Source organism: Dreissena polymorpha, chromosome 9, assembly GCF_020536995.1.
Source record: "Dreissena polymorpha isolate Duluth1 chromosome 9, UMN_Dpol_1.0, whole genome shotgun sequence".
NCBI lineage: Eukaryota > Metazoa > Mollusca > Bivalvia > Myida > Dreissenidae > Dreissena > Dreissena polymorpha.
Window position 1 is genome coordinate 13,022,419 of NC_068363.1, and position 16,810 is coordinate 13,039,228.

At 35.6% G+C, this 16,810-nt stretch overlaps 1 protein-coding gene across 1 annotated transcript in view; it reads right to left on the reverse strand.

Annotated features, from left to right (window-relative positions):
* Positions 1-187: 187 nt before the first annotated feature.
* The window catches only part of LOC127844844 (dynein axonemal heavy chain 5-like), a 128,581-nt gene continuing 111,958 nt past the window's right edge, over positions 188-16,810 (reverse strand). Inside the window, exons 48-57 of the mRNA XM_052375365.1 lie at positions 14,271-14,424; positions 12,704-12,868; positions 12,022-12,248; positions 11,545-11,663; positions 8,889-9,337; positions 7,341-7,556; positions 6,307-6,444; positions 5,766-5,893; positions 1,890-2,058; positions 188-379 (exon numbers count right to left, since the gene is read on the reverse strand). Of these exons, the coding sequence (XP_052231325.1) occupies positions 188-379; positions 1,890-2,058; positions 5,766-5,893; positions 6,307-6,444; positions 7,341-7,556; positions 8,889-9,337; positions 11,545-11,663; positions 12,022-12,248; positions 12,704-12,868; positions 14,271-14,424 (1,957 nt within the window). The remainder of the gene's footprint in view (positions 380-1,889; positions 2,059-5,765; positions 5,894-6,306; positions 6,445-7,340; positions 7,557-8,888; positions 9,338-11,544; positions 11,664-12,021; positions 12,249-12,703; positions 12,869-14,270; positions 14,425-16,810) is intronic.

Genomic DNA, 16,810 nt, shown 5'->3' on the forward strand with positions numbered 1-16,810 from the left:
CCCCGAAGACATCAAGTACTGGTGCCAACCAAGAAAACAGAGCAATTCAACAAGTTTTTTGGCTTCGATGCAATTAGCTAAAATATATCATTTTAAAATTGAACGAATTATGTTACCCTGTGAATACAATGATTTATCAACTAACCAACCTGCTGTCTTGCAGAGATCATCCAAACCACTTAACAGTTCATCCAAAGAAATCATTCAAACCAGTCAAGCGTACCTGCAGCTCACTGTGCTGTTCCCGAGACTTGATCCAGTTCTTGCCCTGACTCTGGGGGTCAATCAGGAGCGGGTAGCGGGCTGCCTTCGTTACAATGATGCCGTTCTGAGTGGACAACTCATCATTAGGCAGACCTTGCAGATTCCATTCTGCGATCTGTAAACAAGATAAATACATGTAGTCATTTAAGACTCTAACCATGTCATTTATGACTTAATCTTTGTCTTATGTTATACTTTATAATAGAAATTTGATAAACATCAGCAGTCTGAAAAAATACTATTGTGGAAACTGTAAAATGACAGTAGAAATTCTCATTTTATTTAAAAATAACACTTAGGGGTATATACAATAAGATTTCACATGGTGATGCAATGCACACAGTCATTTGCAATACTTGGGAGATATTTCAATAAATGGTATTTAAAACAATTCACCAGCTCAGCACCAGTATGAGAATTCTGAATAGAAACAAGAGATGTGTTTGTCAGAAAACACAATGCCCCTTATTGGGGCTGCTTTGAAGCCATATATATATGACCTTTGACCTTGAAGGATTACCTTGACCTTTCACCACTCAAAATTTTCAGCTCCATGAGATACAAATGCATGCCAAATATCAAGTTGCTATCTTCAATATTGCAAAAGTTATGAAGAAGGTTACAGTTTTGGTTAAGATTTTGAATATATTCTTCTGACCTTTGACCTTGAAGGATGACCTTGACCTTTCACTACTCAAAATGTGCAGCTCCATGATATACACATGCATGCCAAATATCAAGTTGCTATCTTGAATATTGCAAAAGTTATGAAGAATGTTAAAGTTTTGAGACACACACACACACACACATATACAATGACAGACAGGCCAAAAACAATATACCCCCGATCTTTCGATCCGGGGGCATAAAAAATGAATTTTCCACTAAAAGTGATCTATTCACTGATCATTCCAATGCTATTGCTTTTCATTTAAAAAAAACTTCATTCAAAAATGTTATTAAAGTGAAACCAAAGTTAGGCCTTCCCTTATCCCGTCACTGTGACCTTGACCTTTGACCTAGTGACCTGAAAATCAATAGGGGTCATCTGCGAGTCATGATCAATCTACCTTTCAAGTTTCATGATCCTAGGCCTAAGCGTTCTTGAGTTATCATCCGGAAACCATTTTACTATTTCAGGTCACTCTGACCTTGACCGTTGACCTAGTGACCTGAAAATCAATAGGGGTCATCTGCCAGTCATGATCAATCTACCTATGATCCTAGGCCTAAGCGTTCTTGAGTTATCATCCAGAAACCATTTTACTATTTCGGGTCACCGTTGCCCTTGACCTTTGACCAAGTGACCTCAAAATCAATAGGGGTCATGTGCGAGTCATGATCAATGTACCTATGAAGTTACATGATCCTAGGCCCAAGTGTTCTTGAGTTTTCATCTGGAAACCACCTGGTGGACGGACCAACAGACCGACAGACCAACCGACCAACATGTGCAAAGCAATTAACCCCCTCTTCTTCGAAGGGGGATATAAAAATATAATTTAGGAGCTGTATAAGTACAGGCGGCGTCTTGTCCAAGTGTCTTGCTCTACAAGCTATCCAATAGCAGCATTACTTTAAAGAATTCTTGTAAGACCTTGAAATTTTTTTTTTAATTCACTCACAGTATTTTGATCGACAAGCATGTCGATAGTGTTGAGGTTGAGGGTGAAGGGGATCTTGCGATTCTTAAGCTCCTTGAACCAGTTCTTGAAGAGAAGGGCTCGGAAATCCTGGTTGAACGGTCCGCAGTATGACAGGAACGCCGTGCAGACGAGAACGTCACCAACAAGTCTGCAGGAAGCAAAAACAACTTGAAAACATTGGGTACCAGTCACATAACAGTCTGTATTTTTGTCAAACATCAGAGTTCAGTTCAATCCTAGAAAGAATAGAAACATTGGGATACCATGATCTGTATTAATGTCACACATCCAAGTTCAGTACAATCAAAGGAATCATAGAAATATTGAGATACAAGTGATAGAAATTGAAACATTCATACAAATAAAATATTCATTGTTCATGTTTTTACGTTATGAAAGAAAGTTTTGACCAAGATTTGTTTGTTAAGCTAACCAACAAACACTATGAAAAGTAGTGATTAATTAGAGCTTTGTCACAGGCATGACATATACTGTACCCCCACGTGCTGCATTGACACAGACTATTTTGCATGCTGTCTTCACAAAACAAGAGAATCTAATTTATGGCGATTTTTTAAAAAATTATTATGCCACTTTCATTTTTGGCCATTTTTTACCTTTGAACTCAAAGTGTGACCTTTACCTTGGAGTTATCGACACAATTCTTTTGTGCGACACACCATCCAATGATGGTGAATAAATGATTTTAAAATGTCACAAAAAAGTTATGGCCCGGACAAGCTCATTTATGTCCATATTTTACCTTTGAACTCAGTGTGACCTGAACTTTGGAGATATCGACGTAATTCTTTCGCGCGACCACACCCGTCCCATGATGATAAACAAATGTGCCAAATAATATGAAAATCTCAAAATGAACGACATAGTTATTGCCCGGACAAGCTTTTTTATGGCAATTTCGACCTTTGAACTTTAAAGTGTGACCTTTACCATGGGGATATAGACGTAATTCTTTCGCGCAACATACTGTCCAGTGATGGTAAACAAATGTGCCAAATGATATTAAAATCTCACAATGGACGACATAGTTATGGCCCGGACAAGCTCATGTTTTGCCTTTTTTTTACCTTTGAACTCAAAGTGTGACCTTGATCATAGAGTTATTGATATAATTCTTTTGCGAGACACACCGTCCAATAATGGTTAACAAATGATTTTAAAATCTCACAAGGAACGACATAGTTATGGCCCGACAAGCTCATCTATGGCCATGTTTGACCTTTGAATTCAAAGTCCGACCTGACCTTGGAGATATCGACGTAATTCTTTCGCGAGACACACCATCCAATTATGGTGAACAAATGTGACAAATGATTTTAAAATCTCACAATGAACAACTTAGTTATTGCCCGGACAAGATTTCGGGACATACCAACAGACAGACCGACAGACAGACCTAGAAAGTGACTCCTATGTAGCCACCATTACCAATGGTTTGTAAACAATTGCTAGAAAAATATTTGTAATATAATCTCAAAATAACAATGTGTTAATTATTTGTATTACCATTTTTAGCAAGTTTACACTACTTATTATAATGATCCATTGTAATGAAACCACTACCGTTAACTAACCCAATTATGGGAATAGTGTCAATCAGAACTCCAAACTCTAAAATATGTTCATGATAATTGACAATATTAACCATTTCTTGACAACACCTTGGACAACAACATTTCAATGACGAGTAAAACAACAATTAGAATACTAATTACGTTGACTTTGGAAATTGTAGCTGACATGTTGAAGCAGTATGACTTTATTTTAGTTTAAACCTATTTATTTTAGCTCGATTGCATACAAAGCCTAAGCCAGTACTTGGTGTCTATGGGGGGCGGGGATCTTAAGAAAGCTCTCACAGTGGAGATTGAACCTGTGACCTCTCGATCGCTTTATTTTAGATCTTGTTAAACTTTAGTCTTAACCCTTTGCATGCTGGGAAATTTGTCGTCTGCTAAAATGTTGTCTGCTAATTTTCTAAAATTAGCATTTTCTTCAATTTTTTTTCAAAGAATACTATCAGAATAGCAAACAGTTTGGATCCTGATGAGACGCCGCGTTCTGTGGCGTCTCATCTGGATCCAAACTGTTTGCACAGGCCTTCAAAATTTGGTTCCTGCACTGAAAGAGTTAATCATACAAATTAATACAAAAAAAATAATACAAAATAAACATAAAAGGTGTGTACACATTTTTCTAAAGATTTGAATATGATATTGTTTGATTATTAGAACTTGGTTTGAAATATTCACACTAAAAACACAACATTTCAGACTTCTGGCATGACTATATTTTCAATGTAACACTTCACTATCAATATGTGATAAACAAAGGCTACACAACAGTATTCATTAAAATTTGTATTAATTTAACTTTGAACACATGTTACATCTTGGTCTCTTTATGTTATGCATAAACTAATGGATAAATAATTATATTTGGTTAAAAAGTACACATTAAGCCACTTACAATAGACACAACATAGACCACTGGGTACCTATCAAATCTTGTGCAACGCACTTCACTTTTTGAATAATTTTCCTGTCTAATAAAAAATCATTCTGCGATTAAAACCAATATCGGATCTCCATTAATCATGTGTCTAATCAACAAATCAAAGCAAAATATAGATTAAACATTTGACTGTTCAAAACCATAAGTGTTAACTTATCCAATGAATCTAGCATTTTAACTCAACTTATTTATTCAAATAGTATTTATCCAAACAAAGGCCTTACAATACCTTGCTGAACTTTAATGTATGACTATACATAAAAGTCTGAGAACATTCACTTTTTAAAAGTCTGTAGCTGTAAATTTCAAGAACATGAAGTTAAACAACAGGTATTAATTATTGGAATACACAGCAAGTTCTATTTTTTGTAACTAGAAAAATATATTGTAACAAACATTTTGGAGGAAGGTGATGAGGTTTCCATGAAAGGGACGGACTCACAGACATATGTGTAGGAAATAAAAATATAATCTGCATACCTTTCAAATTTACTAGGAGGACTTAGGTTTATAAAGACATTCATTTCTATTAATATAATAATATAATTATATACAATTATGTAATGTATAACAAATGCAAAATAACAGATGATAGATAACCTTGAAATAACAAATAAATATGTTTACAGTTTGTTATAAAAATGGATCCCCATATTTTGTAATATTTGGAAAAGTTCCAGCAATATTAAAAATTCAACATGGTTTTATATCAATTAAAATATTCTTGTTTACGTATATACATGTATGATGGATATATATGTGTCTTGTTCTGACACTGGGCTTAATGCATGTGCGTAAAGTGTCATCCCAGATTAGCCTGTGCAGTCCGAACAGGCTAATCAGGGACAACACTTTCCACCTAAACTTGATTTTCAGTAAAGAGGGACTTTCTTGAAACTAAAAATACTATAAAAGCGGAAAGTGTTGTCCCTGATTAGCCTGTGCGGACTGCACAGGCTAATCTGGGATGACACTTTACGCACATGCATTAAGCCCAGTTTTCTCAGAATGCATCTCATATAATGGAGCCTCAGTCTGCGAAATCTGGGCTTAATGCATTAAGTGTCAGTCTAGATTAGCTTGTGCAGTTCGAAGAGGCATATCAGGGACAACACGTGCCTCCTTTACTGGCTTTTCATTAAGAAAAAGAGTTCCTTCAATTAAATAAAAACAGAAAGTGTCTTCCCTGATTAGCCCTTGCCGACTACACAGGTTTATCTTGGAATTCACTTAATGCACATGCATTAACCCCACAAATTTGAAAGAGCTTGGCTCTGTTATAATTTATAATTTACCATATTCCATCTCGTGTTGACCTACCTGCCCATCTGAGCCTTGAACTCCTGACTCTGTTCAGTCCATCGTATCTTCTCCCCGCCCAGACCTTCAATCAGTGCAGCTGCAGCATTCATCTTTCGACGACATGTCTCTGCATCGTCCATCAATTTCTTAAATTAAGAGAACTCAGCGATCAAAATCAGAAAGTCTTCTTTTCTATGACCAAACCATAGCTATTTTTTATCTGTTCAAGATGATGGTATTCAAGTTTTGCTTGTAACATGAAAATTATTATTCAAAACATTTTTTTAAGTTGACCTTGTCTCTAATACCATAATTCTATATCCAATACAGTAATTGCATGCTCATGATTTTAAAAACTCTCCAAGACTAAGGATTAAACACCACAGATCTTGAAAACCTGGCAAGAGTTGGGATCAAACACCAGAACACATAACCAAAGTGTCCCTGATGACATCAAGTATTGATTCTTCCCAAGAAATGGACTTGAGTATTTCTCCATAATCATAATTCTTCCAATACTACGAACTTAAATAAATAAATGGGTCAAGACCAATCATACCTGCTTTTCCGCCATGGCCTTGTCGTATTCTGCATGCACAGCCGCCAACTCTCGCTCCTTCTCATCCAGCTGTGCCTGCGCCATGGCCAGGTCTCCCATGGCGACCTCCAACTTGGCTTGCTGCACCGCCAAGTTTGCCTGCAAGCAGAGATATATTATCGACTTCAGCTGCCAGCATTTGTGAATAAAACTTCAACTAAATTAGCCTCATTCACCACATTTCACCACTAAAAAATTGCAGCTCCATGAGATATACACATGCATGCCAAATATCAAGTTGCTATCTTCAATATTGCAAAAGTTATGAAGAAGGTTTAAGTTTTGGTTAAAGTTTTTGAATTAGTTTTTTTTTACCTTTGACCTTCAAGGATGACCTTTACCTTTCACCACTCAAAATGTGCAGCTCCATGAGATTCATATGCATGCCAAATATCAAGTTGCTTTCTTGAATATTGCAAAAGTAATGACCAAGGTTAAAGTTTTGGGACACACACGCACGCACGCATGCACACGCGCACATGCACACACACACACATACAATGACAGACAGGCCAAAAACAATATACCCCCGATCTTTCGATCCAGGGGCATAAAAATCCAGCGATGGCAAAAGGTGTCGGGGACAACACTTAACCCACATGCATTAGGCCCAGTTTTCTCAGAACGGGTCTTAATTATTATCCAAAATGATCAAATCATTACTCTTGGAATTTATATGCTCAAGTTTAACTCTATTTATAAAAAATAGCATAATTGTGTATCATGTATTGGAACTTGCACATCATGAATGAGATTTTTTAAAGTGCATTTGTCAAGATTGTGATAATTAATTCATAGCAATTAATCTTAAAACAATATTTGAGGAAGATTTTAAACTTTTCATCACAAAGCGAGTATCATAAAACGGTGAGCATTCAATTTTTTTAGCAAGCACAAAATTAATGAGCAAACACTGGCTGAGCTGGAACAACACTAATCTTGGAAAGAAGCAAAGTTTTTCCCACAAAATGCCCTTAATGAAGATAAAGCTTCACCTTTAGAGGCAGAACTTCCTTGTTGATGGCAAAGAAGTCGGACATGGCCACGGTCCACGAAAGAAGTCCGGCAACGTTACCACACACGCGGGTCGCAGTCTCCAGCGTGTAGTCTTCCATAGTCAGGTACGGCTTGATCAGCTCAATGGTTTCATCGTTGATTGTGTCCTTAGGGAAAGCAATTAACTGACCAAGGAAGTTGGTACCCGCCATCATCTGAAATAGGACGTGTGTCACTATTGAGAGTGAGGTGATTCTTAACTTACTCTTTCAGTGCTGGAACCAAATTTTGAAGGCCTTTGCAAACAGTTTGGATCCAGATGAGACGCCACAAATCGTGGCGTCTCATCAGGATCAAAACTGTTTGCTATTCTGATAGTATTCTTTGAAAAAAATCGAAGAAAATGCTAATTTTAGAAATTCAGCAGAAGACAATTTAGCAGACAACAAATTTCCCAGAATGCAAAGGGCTAAACATTTTTATGAACAACAGAGTTGAGATTTCAAGATTGTTACTAAAAATTACACTAAAATGTTTATAACACACTTCAAAATTTGAAATTAAACACATGTTGCAAAATGTTGGCAACAGAAACTTGTACGAATAACAAGAACTTTGTCTATGACAAATCAGCTGTCGCCTACCGCTAAAATGTTGTCAGAGTAAGAACATGATCTTCATAAGCCTAGCTTGACAAGCACAATTTAGTTGTGTATGTAAGTATACCTATTTTAGTTTTCATTTATTTCTGTAACCAAAGCAACCACAATTTTTTTGGCGGACAAATAAAATAACATGACATATTCCCCATATGGCTCTCTATCCACATCTGTTACTGAGTTTCACCGATTAAGCTGAAGTCATTCTTTGAGTTATTGCAGGATCCAGATTTTAAGAACAGACATATGGATGGGTGAACTGACAGACATATGGATGGGTGAACTGACAGACATATGGATGGGTGAACTGACAGACATATGGATGGGTGAACTGACAGACGAAACTTAAATAACAGAAAAAAAAAACTGACTTGCATGAATGCAGCTGAAGTACTTTTTGAGTAATTGCAGGATCAAAATATTTTAGGACACACAGACAGACTGACCAACAAAGCTGACCTAGCATGAATATTGAATATGGCCCTCTATTCACATACAGAGTTTCAACAACCTAGCTCAAGTACTTTATATATTTATCACCAGATCACCACAATTTTGACATCCAGATGAACAGACCAACACAAATGAAATAACTTGCACAGTCCCAATATAGTTTTTGAGATGCATCACCCTTTCAGTTTTTAGATTTTAATTGTTTAATTATTTCTGTAGCAATAGCATCTATAACCTTAGCAACTACAATTTTTGGATCCTGATATTAACAAAAGCCGACGGATAGATGGACACTCCCCCCAGATATTTACTTGGTTAAACTGTAGCAACACATTTTATTGCCAACACTTCAAAACTGCAATCATCTACGTAATTAATACATTAATTTGACCCTGATTATTCAAGTGAACCCCACTAAGCCCCCTAAAAGCATACCTTCAGGGACTCTGACCAGGATGGCTTGACACAAGGTCGGTCTGGGTCCTGTACCACAGTGTCCACCTTGTGCTGGAACAACAACAACACTGAGTCCATAATCCTCATGATCAGGTGAGGGGGCTTGCCGAGCTTTCTCACGGTGGCAATATCGGCAGGCTTGATAGTATTCAGAGCAGCCTCAGCTGCCTCAAGAGCCGGTCTTGCTTTCTCAAGTTTAGCCTCAGCAATGTTCTTGTCCTTTTCAATGGCATCTACGATGGCTTGAGCTTTGTCCTTGACTTTTTGGACTTGCTCCTTGACCTTGGAGGCTGCCTGAGCTTTCACAGTCACCTCTTTGAGCACTTCGTCCGCTTTCTTTGAGGCTATGGCCAGCTCCTTCTCTTTTACTGCTAGCTCTTTTTCTAGTTCAGCGACTGCCTCAGATGCTTCAATGAGCTTTTTCAGACCTGTTAAACAAAAATGTACAAATATAATAATACCATTGGTTAAAATTTAGTCATATGTTTGTCAAGGATGTGACTTGTTTAAAAAAGTATATACTTGTCCTAAAAGAAAATGTAGGTCATGTTATTAACAGTTTGAAAGTTATAAAGTGTTTGACAATCCATTGTGGAACACTGGCCAACTTATGAGAAGTATACAAGGCTGGGTTTCACCACAGTGAATTATAATACAAATAAATAGTATAAACTTGTTTAACATTTCACCAAGGAGCTATGGGAATATATGCAACAGATTTCCAGGTCATGGGAAAGAATTGTTCAAAGTTATATTATAATCTTTCAAATCATACAATTTTACATAAGAGAAAAAAATCTGGATGTAAAAAATCAGTCATTGATGGACATTTAATTAACAACATTCATATCAGCGGCGGTCTCCAAAAGCCAGGCATAATGCATGTGCGTACATTGTTGTCCCAGATTTGTCTGTGTAGTCCTCATAGGCTTATCTGAGACAACACTTCACCCTTTATGGATTTTTTCTTTTAAAGGGGTTTCTTCTAAACAAAACTCCACTCAAAGCTGAATGTGTTGTTACTAATTAGCCTGTGAGGACTGCACCATCTAATGAAAGAAAATACTTAACACACATGAATCAAGTCTGGTTTTGCCAGGGCTCATATAGTTGATAAGATGTTAATCTTCTTTAACCCTTTACCACTTAGATACATAGTGTCAGAAGCCGAGCGGTAGCGGTGATATTTACTTTTTCAACTTTCCCAATTGTTTATCCAAACTTGAAGCTTTGTTCAAGTCTAACATAGAACAAAAATGGACTCTGATTAACAGTTAACTAACTTAAGAATAACATTTTGCCTATCCAGTTGTTTTTAAAATTGTAAAAAAATATATAAACTCAAGATTTATAACATTTCTACAATTTATTCATTTTTATTTTATGCTTTCCGGTGGTTTATAGAGAAATATCAGTAATTATCAATAATTTTCACTAATTACTGTGAAATGACATATTTTTTAAGTAATGATATCATTATCCCAGCGAAATTCTTTAGTTAAACTCTTAAATAATGTACTAGTATATAAACGGTGAAAATTAGCATAAAATAAAAAGAAAATTTGTTGGATTCGGTGGAATATCAATTTTAATTTACTCATGAAAATATTATTTTCTATGATCACTCGTGAAGTAAATCGATAATCCACCGAATCCAACAAAAATCCTCTATATAATAAATAAATGACAACTTTCTATATATATAACTCTAATAATACATACAATTCATAAATATTTCATCATAGAAATGCGGTAGTATTCAAATTCAGTTTATTTAGTACAGTAAATATATTCATTCATGTAGCTTAAATTTAAAAAGCAAATCTTATAATTTATTCAGTCTTAATTTTAATAGCTAGTCTTATAGGACTCACACGTAGGAAAACAAAGTTCAGAGTCCTTAAATGCAAATGTCGCTCGTCTTAAAATGATTTTCTGACGATATTAGAATTAAACAATAGTCAAATACATATCAATTAAATAAATAAATCATTTATAAAGACAACTATTACCTTTTTTTAACAATTTTTAAGAAGGAATATGAGTATTAAGCAAATTATTTCATATGAATAAACTGTCAAAAATACTGTAGTCATTGTAAACTACCCAGAATGCACTTATGTCAGCATCAGGAAATCAACTTCCTGTTTATCAAAAATGGCTGCCATATGAACAGACGCTAAAACAATGAGACACTTTTAAAGGATTTAACAATTAATAATGAAGTGAAAGAGGTAAGCATTAGCTGTTATCAAATCTATATACAAAATAACATCCCATGAAATCATGAAACAACAATGACATAGCCATTTAATTTCAAAACATAAACAATAAAAATGAACAATGTACATGTACACATGTTTACATGAACAATCTAGGGCATAACATTATTTTGACGCATTAATGGTCCCTTAGAAAGTGATATATAATTAAAGACCTGTCATATTAGATTCAAGTTTTAAAGGCTTCATTTCCAACCCTTATTAGATACTTATGAGCAGCAAACAGCATAAAACCTGAACAGACTGCGAGTTACTCCCAGGCTGTTGGGGCTTTATGCTGTTTGCTCAAAGCCATTCCTTTGCCTCTGAGTGGGAAAGGGTTCAGCTGTTGCCATGGACCCAAGAAACTATACCAGTGTTCATCCTGTTAGCAAGCTCTCCAATCTCGTTCCTCTTGTCACTGTAGATGGTCTTGTAGCCGTTAATGAACGACAGGTAGGACTTCGGTGTCACATGGGTAGAACGACGGTACCTGCGAAGAATACACAGTAAATATAACTTCAGAAAACTTTCCGAAGACTATTTTTCCACTTCTATAGGTTAATTTAATCAATACAAAGACAAATTTGAAGCTGAATATATGTTTTTGTTATATATAACATTAAAACTTATATATGACTTTAAAAAATTAAACCAAGGAAAGTGACCATGCTTAGAAACTTAATTGTAACATTTTTACCAATTAATATAGCAGAATCAAAGAAAATTTGAAATTTTAGTCTGCTAACCACACATAAAACTACAGCACAATACCTCCCTTCACACTATATTAAGCTAACAAAAAGTTTAGAAAAGAAATCAAGAGTCCGCAATACAATTGCCTAGGTTACCTTTGGAAGTATTCAATGCAACTTTCTGCCACTCCATCATGTACGATACCCATGGTCTGGATCACCTGCTTCTTCACTTCAGGCGTGCAGTCGATATTGAACTGCGACAGGAAGTGGTCTGCCACGGCAATCAAAGCATCACGGGGCCAACGTTGGAACCAGTCCATTGTGCAGCCGGAAATCAGTCCAGGGAACTTCAGTGAGCGCGCGCGGAATTTCTCACCAACCTGTCAATAGATCACAACATGCAAACATTAAAGGATTAGAAGTCTTGAAATTCTAAAAAATTCTCAATCTTCATCTTAGTCTGAATGACAAACTTCCAAGCAATGAAAATCAAATCTCCTATTTTTTTACCAGTAAAAGCACTATTATTGGTTGCTAGCCTAAGGTTTTATTGAAACTAAGCCTTGCTCTGTGAAAAGGAAGTTTCATGCATGTGCTCAAAGTGTTCTCCCAGATTAGCCTGTGCAGTCCACACAGGCTTATCAGGGACAACACATTCCCCTTTTATTTAAGAAAGTCTCATTTTAGCAAAAATCCAGTTTAGGCGGAAATTGTCGTCCATGATTAGCCTGTGGGGACTGCACAGGCTAATCTGGGAGGACACTTAATGCACATGCATAAAACCCCCTCTTCACAGAGTCAGGCTCGCATACTAATTTGTGCAGCGTTCACTTACGGGTGAGAAGCAGAGGACCACATGCAGGTGGCTACGCACACGACTTAGGTAATACTCATAGAGATTCTCATTGGTTGGTGGTCGCCGTGGATACTCCTTCTTCATGACAGGGATCAACTCGCTGAGTATCTCATCCATCTCATCTCTTGCAAACAGGTTGGCCACCTTGATAAGTCATGAACAAAGAAGTTGTAATAATTTTGTTTCACACTTTCCTCCATAAGAAGTACAGTGAAAATTGCTTTTGCAAACAGTATAAAAACGGTATAACTTGCAGTCTGTTCAGGTTTTATGCTGTTTGCTGCTCATCAGTATCTAAAGTTTGGAGATGAAGCCTTAACAACATCTTGAAAGAAAGGTCTTAAATTAAATATATCTTTCTAAGAGTGGTAAAGGCTTAAAGCAATTTTGATAGAAAATTTCACACAAAAGCATTTGTGATCATAAATCTATATGGCATGTATTTAGAAATAAGCCAATTTCAGGGTATAGTGAACAGAAAGATTTACTAAGTTAAAAAAGAAGTTTTGAATAAACACAACCGTCTAGTTTTAAGTTACTTAGGACATCTTAACAGTAAATTTCAAACACTAGCAATTGACATTATAAATGTAGCTTGCAGGTATTTAGAGAGGTAAATAAGAACAGAGAGCTTCAAATAGTAAATACAGTAATCATTAACACATACACATGGTAAATACAGTATTAATTAGCAAATACAATATGTAGTGTGAGTTTATAACTTAAGGTGTTGAAATAGCATGTAGGAATAGAAGGACAACATTTTTGTACTTAACAAGAAGATGTTTTCAACTTTACGCATTGAATAGATTTCTTATATTTCACTGCCATTTACAACTGTTTCAAACAAAGAATTTAATTCACCCTTAAAAAAACAAATTACATTACATACATCATAACTCTTTCTCACTCAGAAGAAAATTGAAAATGGTTATGTGCAAACAGCATAAAACCAGAAAAGCCTGCGAGTAACTCTCAGTTTGTTCAGGTTTTATGCTGTTTGCTGCTCATAAGTATCTTAGGGTTGAAAAAGAAGCCTTAAAACGTAAATCTAGTAAGAAATGTCTTTAATTAAATTCATCTTTGTAATGGACTACACATGTGTCAAAATACGTATCTAAGTGGCAAAGGGTTCAGCTTTTTTTAACAGTTTTTTTTTTTTACCCGATTTTATGTATTATATGTTCCCAATCCCAAAAAGTATACTTTTTTCCCAAAATATGGCAAAAAATTCCCAATATCCAAAAAAAAAAAAAAAAATATAATTTTTTATTTTTTTTAGAAAGAAGTGTCTTATGCGTTTATCTCAATTTTAATTCAATTACATCTAACAAAGTATTTTATGATTTTGTTCTTTTAATTTTAATGATTATAAAGTGTTATATCAAATTAAGTATTTCCCTAATTAGTGGACTTTTCGTGTGGGAAAAAAGGCTACTGAATTAATTTTCCCAATTTCATGAAAATGCCGATAAAATTCCCAATTCCGAAGCCATGGGCTATCTTCCCAAAAAGTGGAAAAAAAACCTGTTAAAAGCACACTTACCACACCAGATGAGAGCACATTGTTGAGGTATTCTAGGAAGCCCTCATCCTTGATCTCCTGGTCCGTGAACACAAACGTGATACCCTTGCCCTGCTGGCCTGACGTGCGGTACAGGAACTTCAAGTCCTCTAGCAGGTTGGACACGTTATATGACCTGGTAGTGTAGATAAAAAGGGTTTAATGCATGTGCTTAAAGGGTTGTCCCAGATTAGCCTGTGTACTCTGCCCAGGCTAATCAGGAACAACACTGTCCACTTAGACTGGATTTTTACTAAAATGACACTTTGTGAAAATGAACAAGAGATGTGTTTGTCAGAACACAATGCCCCCTATTGCGCCGCTTTGAAATAAAATTTCAATATATCATTTGGCAGGTTTAGAAATTATCTCCCTTTAAAAGCTTATAATTTCCCTTGGATTGTTTTTTTTTTACTTTTGACCTTATAGGATGACCTTGGCCTTTACCACTCAAATGTGCAGCTTCATGAGATACACATGCATGCCAAATATCAAGTTGCTATCTTCAATATTGCAAAAGTTATCACAAAATTTTAACCAAGGTTAAAGTTTTGGGACAGAATGACAGATAGACAGGCAAAAAACAATATGCCTCCGATCATTCGATCCGGGGGCATAAAAATATATAAAAGCTGAAAGTATCATTCCTGATCAGTCTGCATGGACTGCACAGGCTAATCTTGGAAACACTTTATGGGCATACATTAACCCTGTTCTCTCATAGCAAAGCTCAATTGTTAGTGAGAGCAAAGATATTTTCTCTTGATGTAATTAAATATAGAACATACATAAGGAACACAAATCTTATAATTTCTTACTGTTAGTAGAATGTTAGAATATTTGATTGTCTCAAATAAAACAAAAAGAAAATCTTTTGTATTAGGGTGCAACAATGTTTAAATCAGAAAATACAAAAAATAATATGTTTTATAACCTTATTGTCTTCCTATCCCAAATTGATATTCCATGATATTTCATTGAAATAAAACACATTTCCTCTATTTGCTACCACACAATTAGGAATATATGATTCTTATATCATTACTAAGTAATATTGATATTAAATCAGCAAAAAAAAAATAATCCTGAACAAGAAAAGAAGCATTAAGAAATAAATATATATAAATTGTTTGTAAACATGACATTAAATATTTCTACCAACATAAACAACAAATGACAATGAAGATACTTAGATACAATGTTATGACAGGTGAACTCTTTGTGAACAATATAATTGAGCCTTACTCTGTGAAAAGGGGGTTTAATGCATGTGCGTAACGTGTCATCCCACATTAGCCTGTGCAGTCTGCACAGGTTTATCAGGAGGGACACCCTCCGCATGAATGATATTTTTCGTTCAAAGAAAGTCTCTTCTTAGCAAAAATCTAGTATAAGTGGAAAGTGAACGCACATGCATTAAACACCCTTTTTTCAGAGCACGGCCTAATTATATTATCACATACAGTTTTACACATAACATTTAAATTTTGAAATCAAGTTCAATTACTATGTCAGGAATTGGTTTTTAATAAATGGCTGAACTGAACAACAAAAAAGATCATAATTATCAATATGAAGATTCTCTTACGAAAATGGCGTTTCATGTCATACTCTATACTGTCGTTTGAATCTACTGGTCATGGTAGAACCAATGCAGGAAATGTTTACAATATATGCTCTTTAAAAGTTCATACAAATGTGTAAACAAACATTGAATTTGTACATGTGAAAATTATGCTCTGATCTACAGTGTGACCATAGGCTCTGATCTACAGTGTGACCATAGGCTCTGATCTACAGTGTGACCATAGGCTCTGATCTACAGTGTGACCATAGGCTCTGATCTACAGTGTGACCATAGGCTCTGATCTACAGTGTGACCATAGGCTCTGATCTACAGTGTGACCATAGGCTCTGATCTACAGTGTGACCATAGGTGTTAATCATACAATATGACCTGCGTCACATGAAAATGGGTCTTATGCCAAATGCATCTGTAACAGGACAGCAAAACCTTTCATGACTTTAAAGCTGACAGGCTGGCTCCAGACCAAACTGCACAGATGCACCTAAGCTAAGCTGGCCTCAAATGGCATAAGATCCATTTTTGCATGACACAGCTCATAGTATTCAGTGACTTTTATGTGATTGTTTTACTATATATATGATGAGCAGATCCACAATATATCACACTTACGGCTGCCCGAGACTATTTTTTATGATTAATTAGCCAAGAGCAATATGTAAAATTGGATGAAACATATTTATTCAGAGCAATCATAAGGCCACGACTTTTATATTTCTTGGTTTACAAAACCGCCGACCCTAATTTTTGGAAAATGGGAAAAAAAATAAAATCGGAAAATCGTCTTTTTTTTAAATATTTTATTCCCGACCGCACTGCAAAACGAGCGAAACGAGAAAAAAAACGATCCGGTTTGAGTACGGTTGCGAATAAAATCGGGTAAGTACAATCAACGATTGGTTCACCTATATTGCAGAGATCGGGATATTTTTCAATG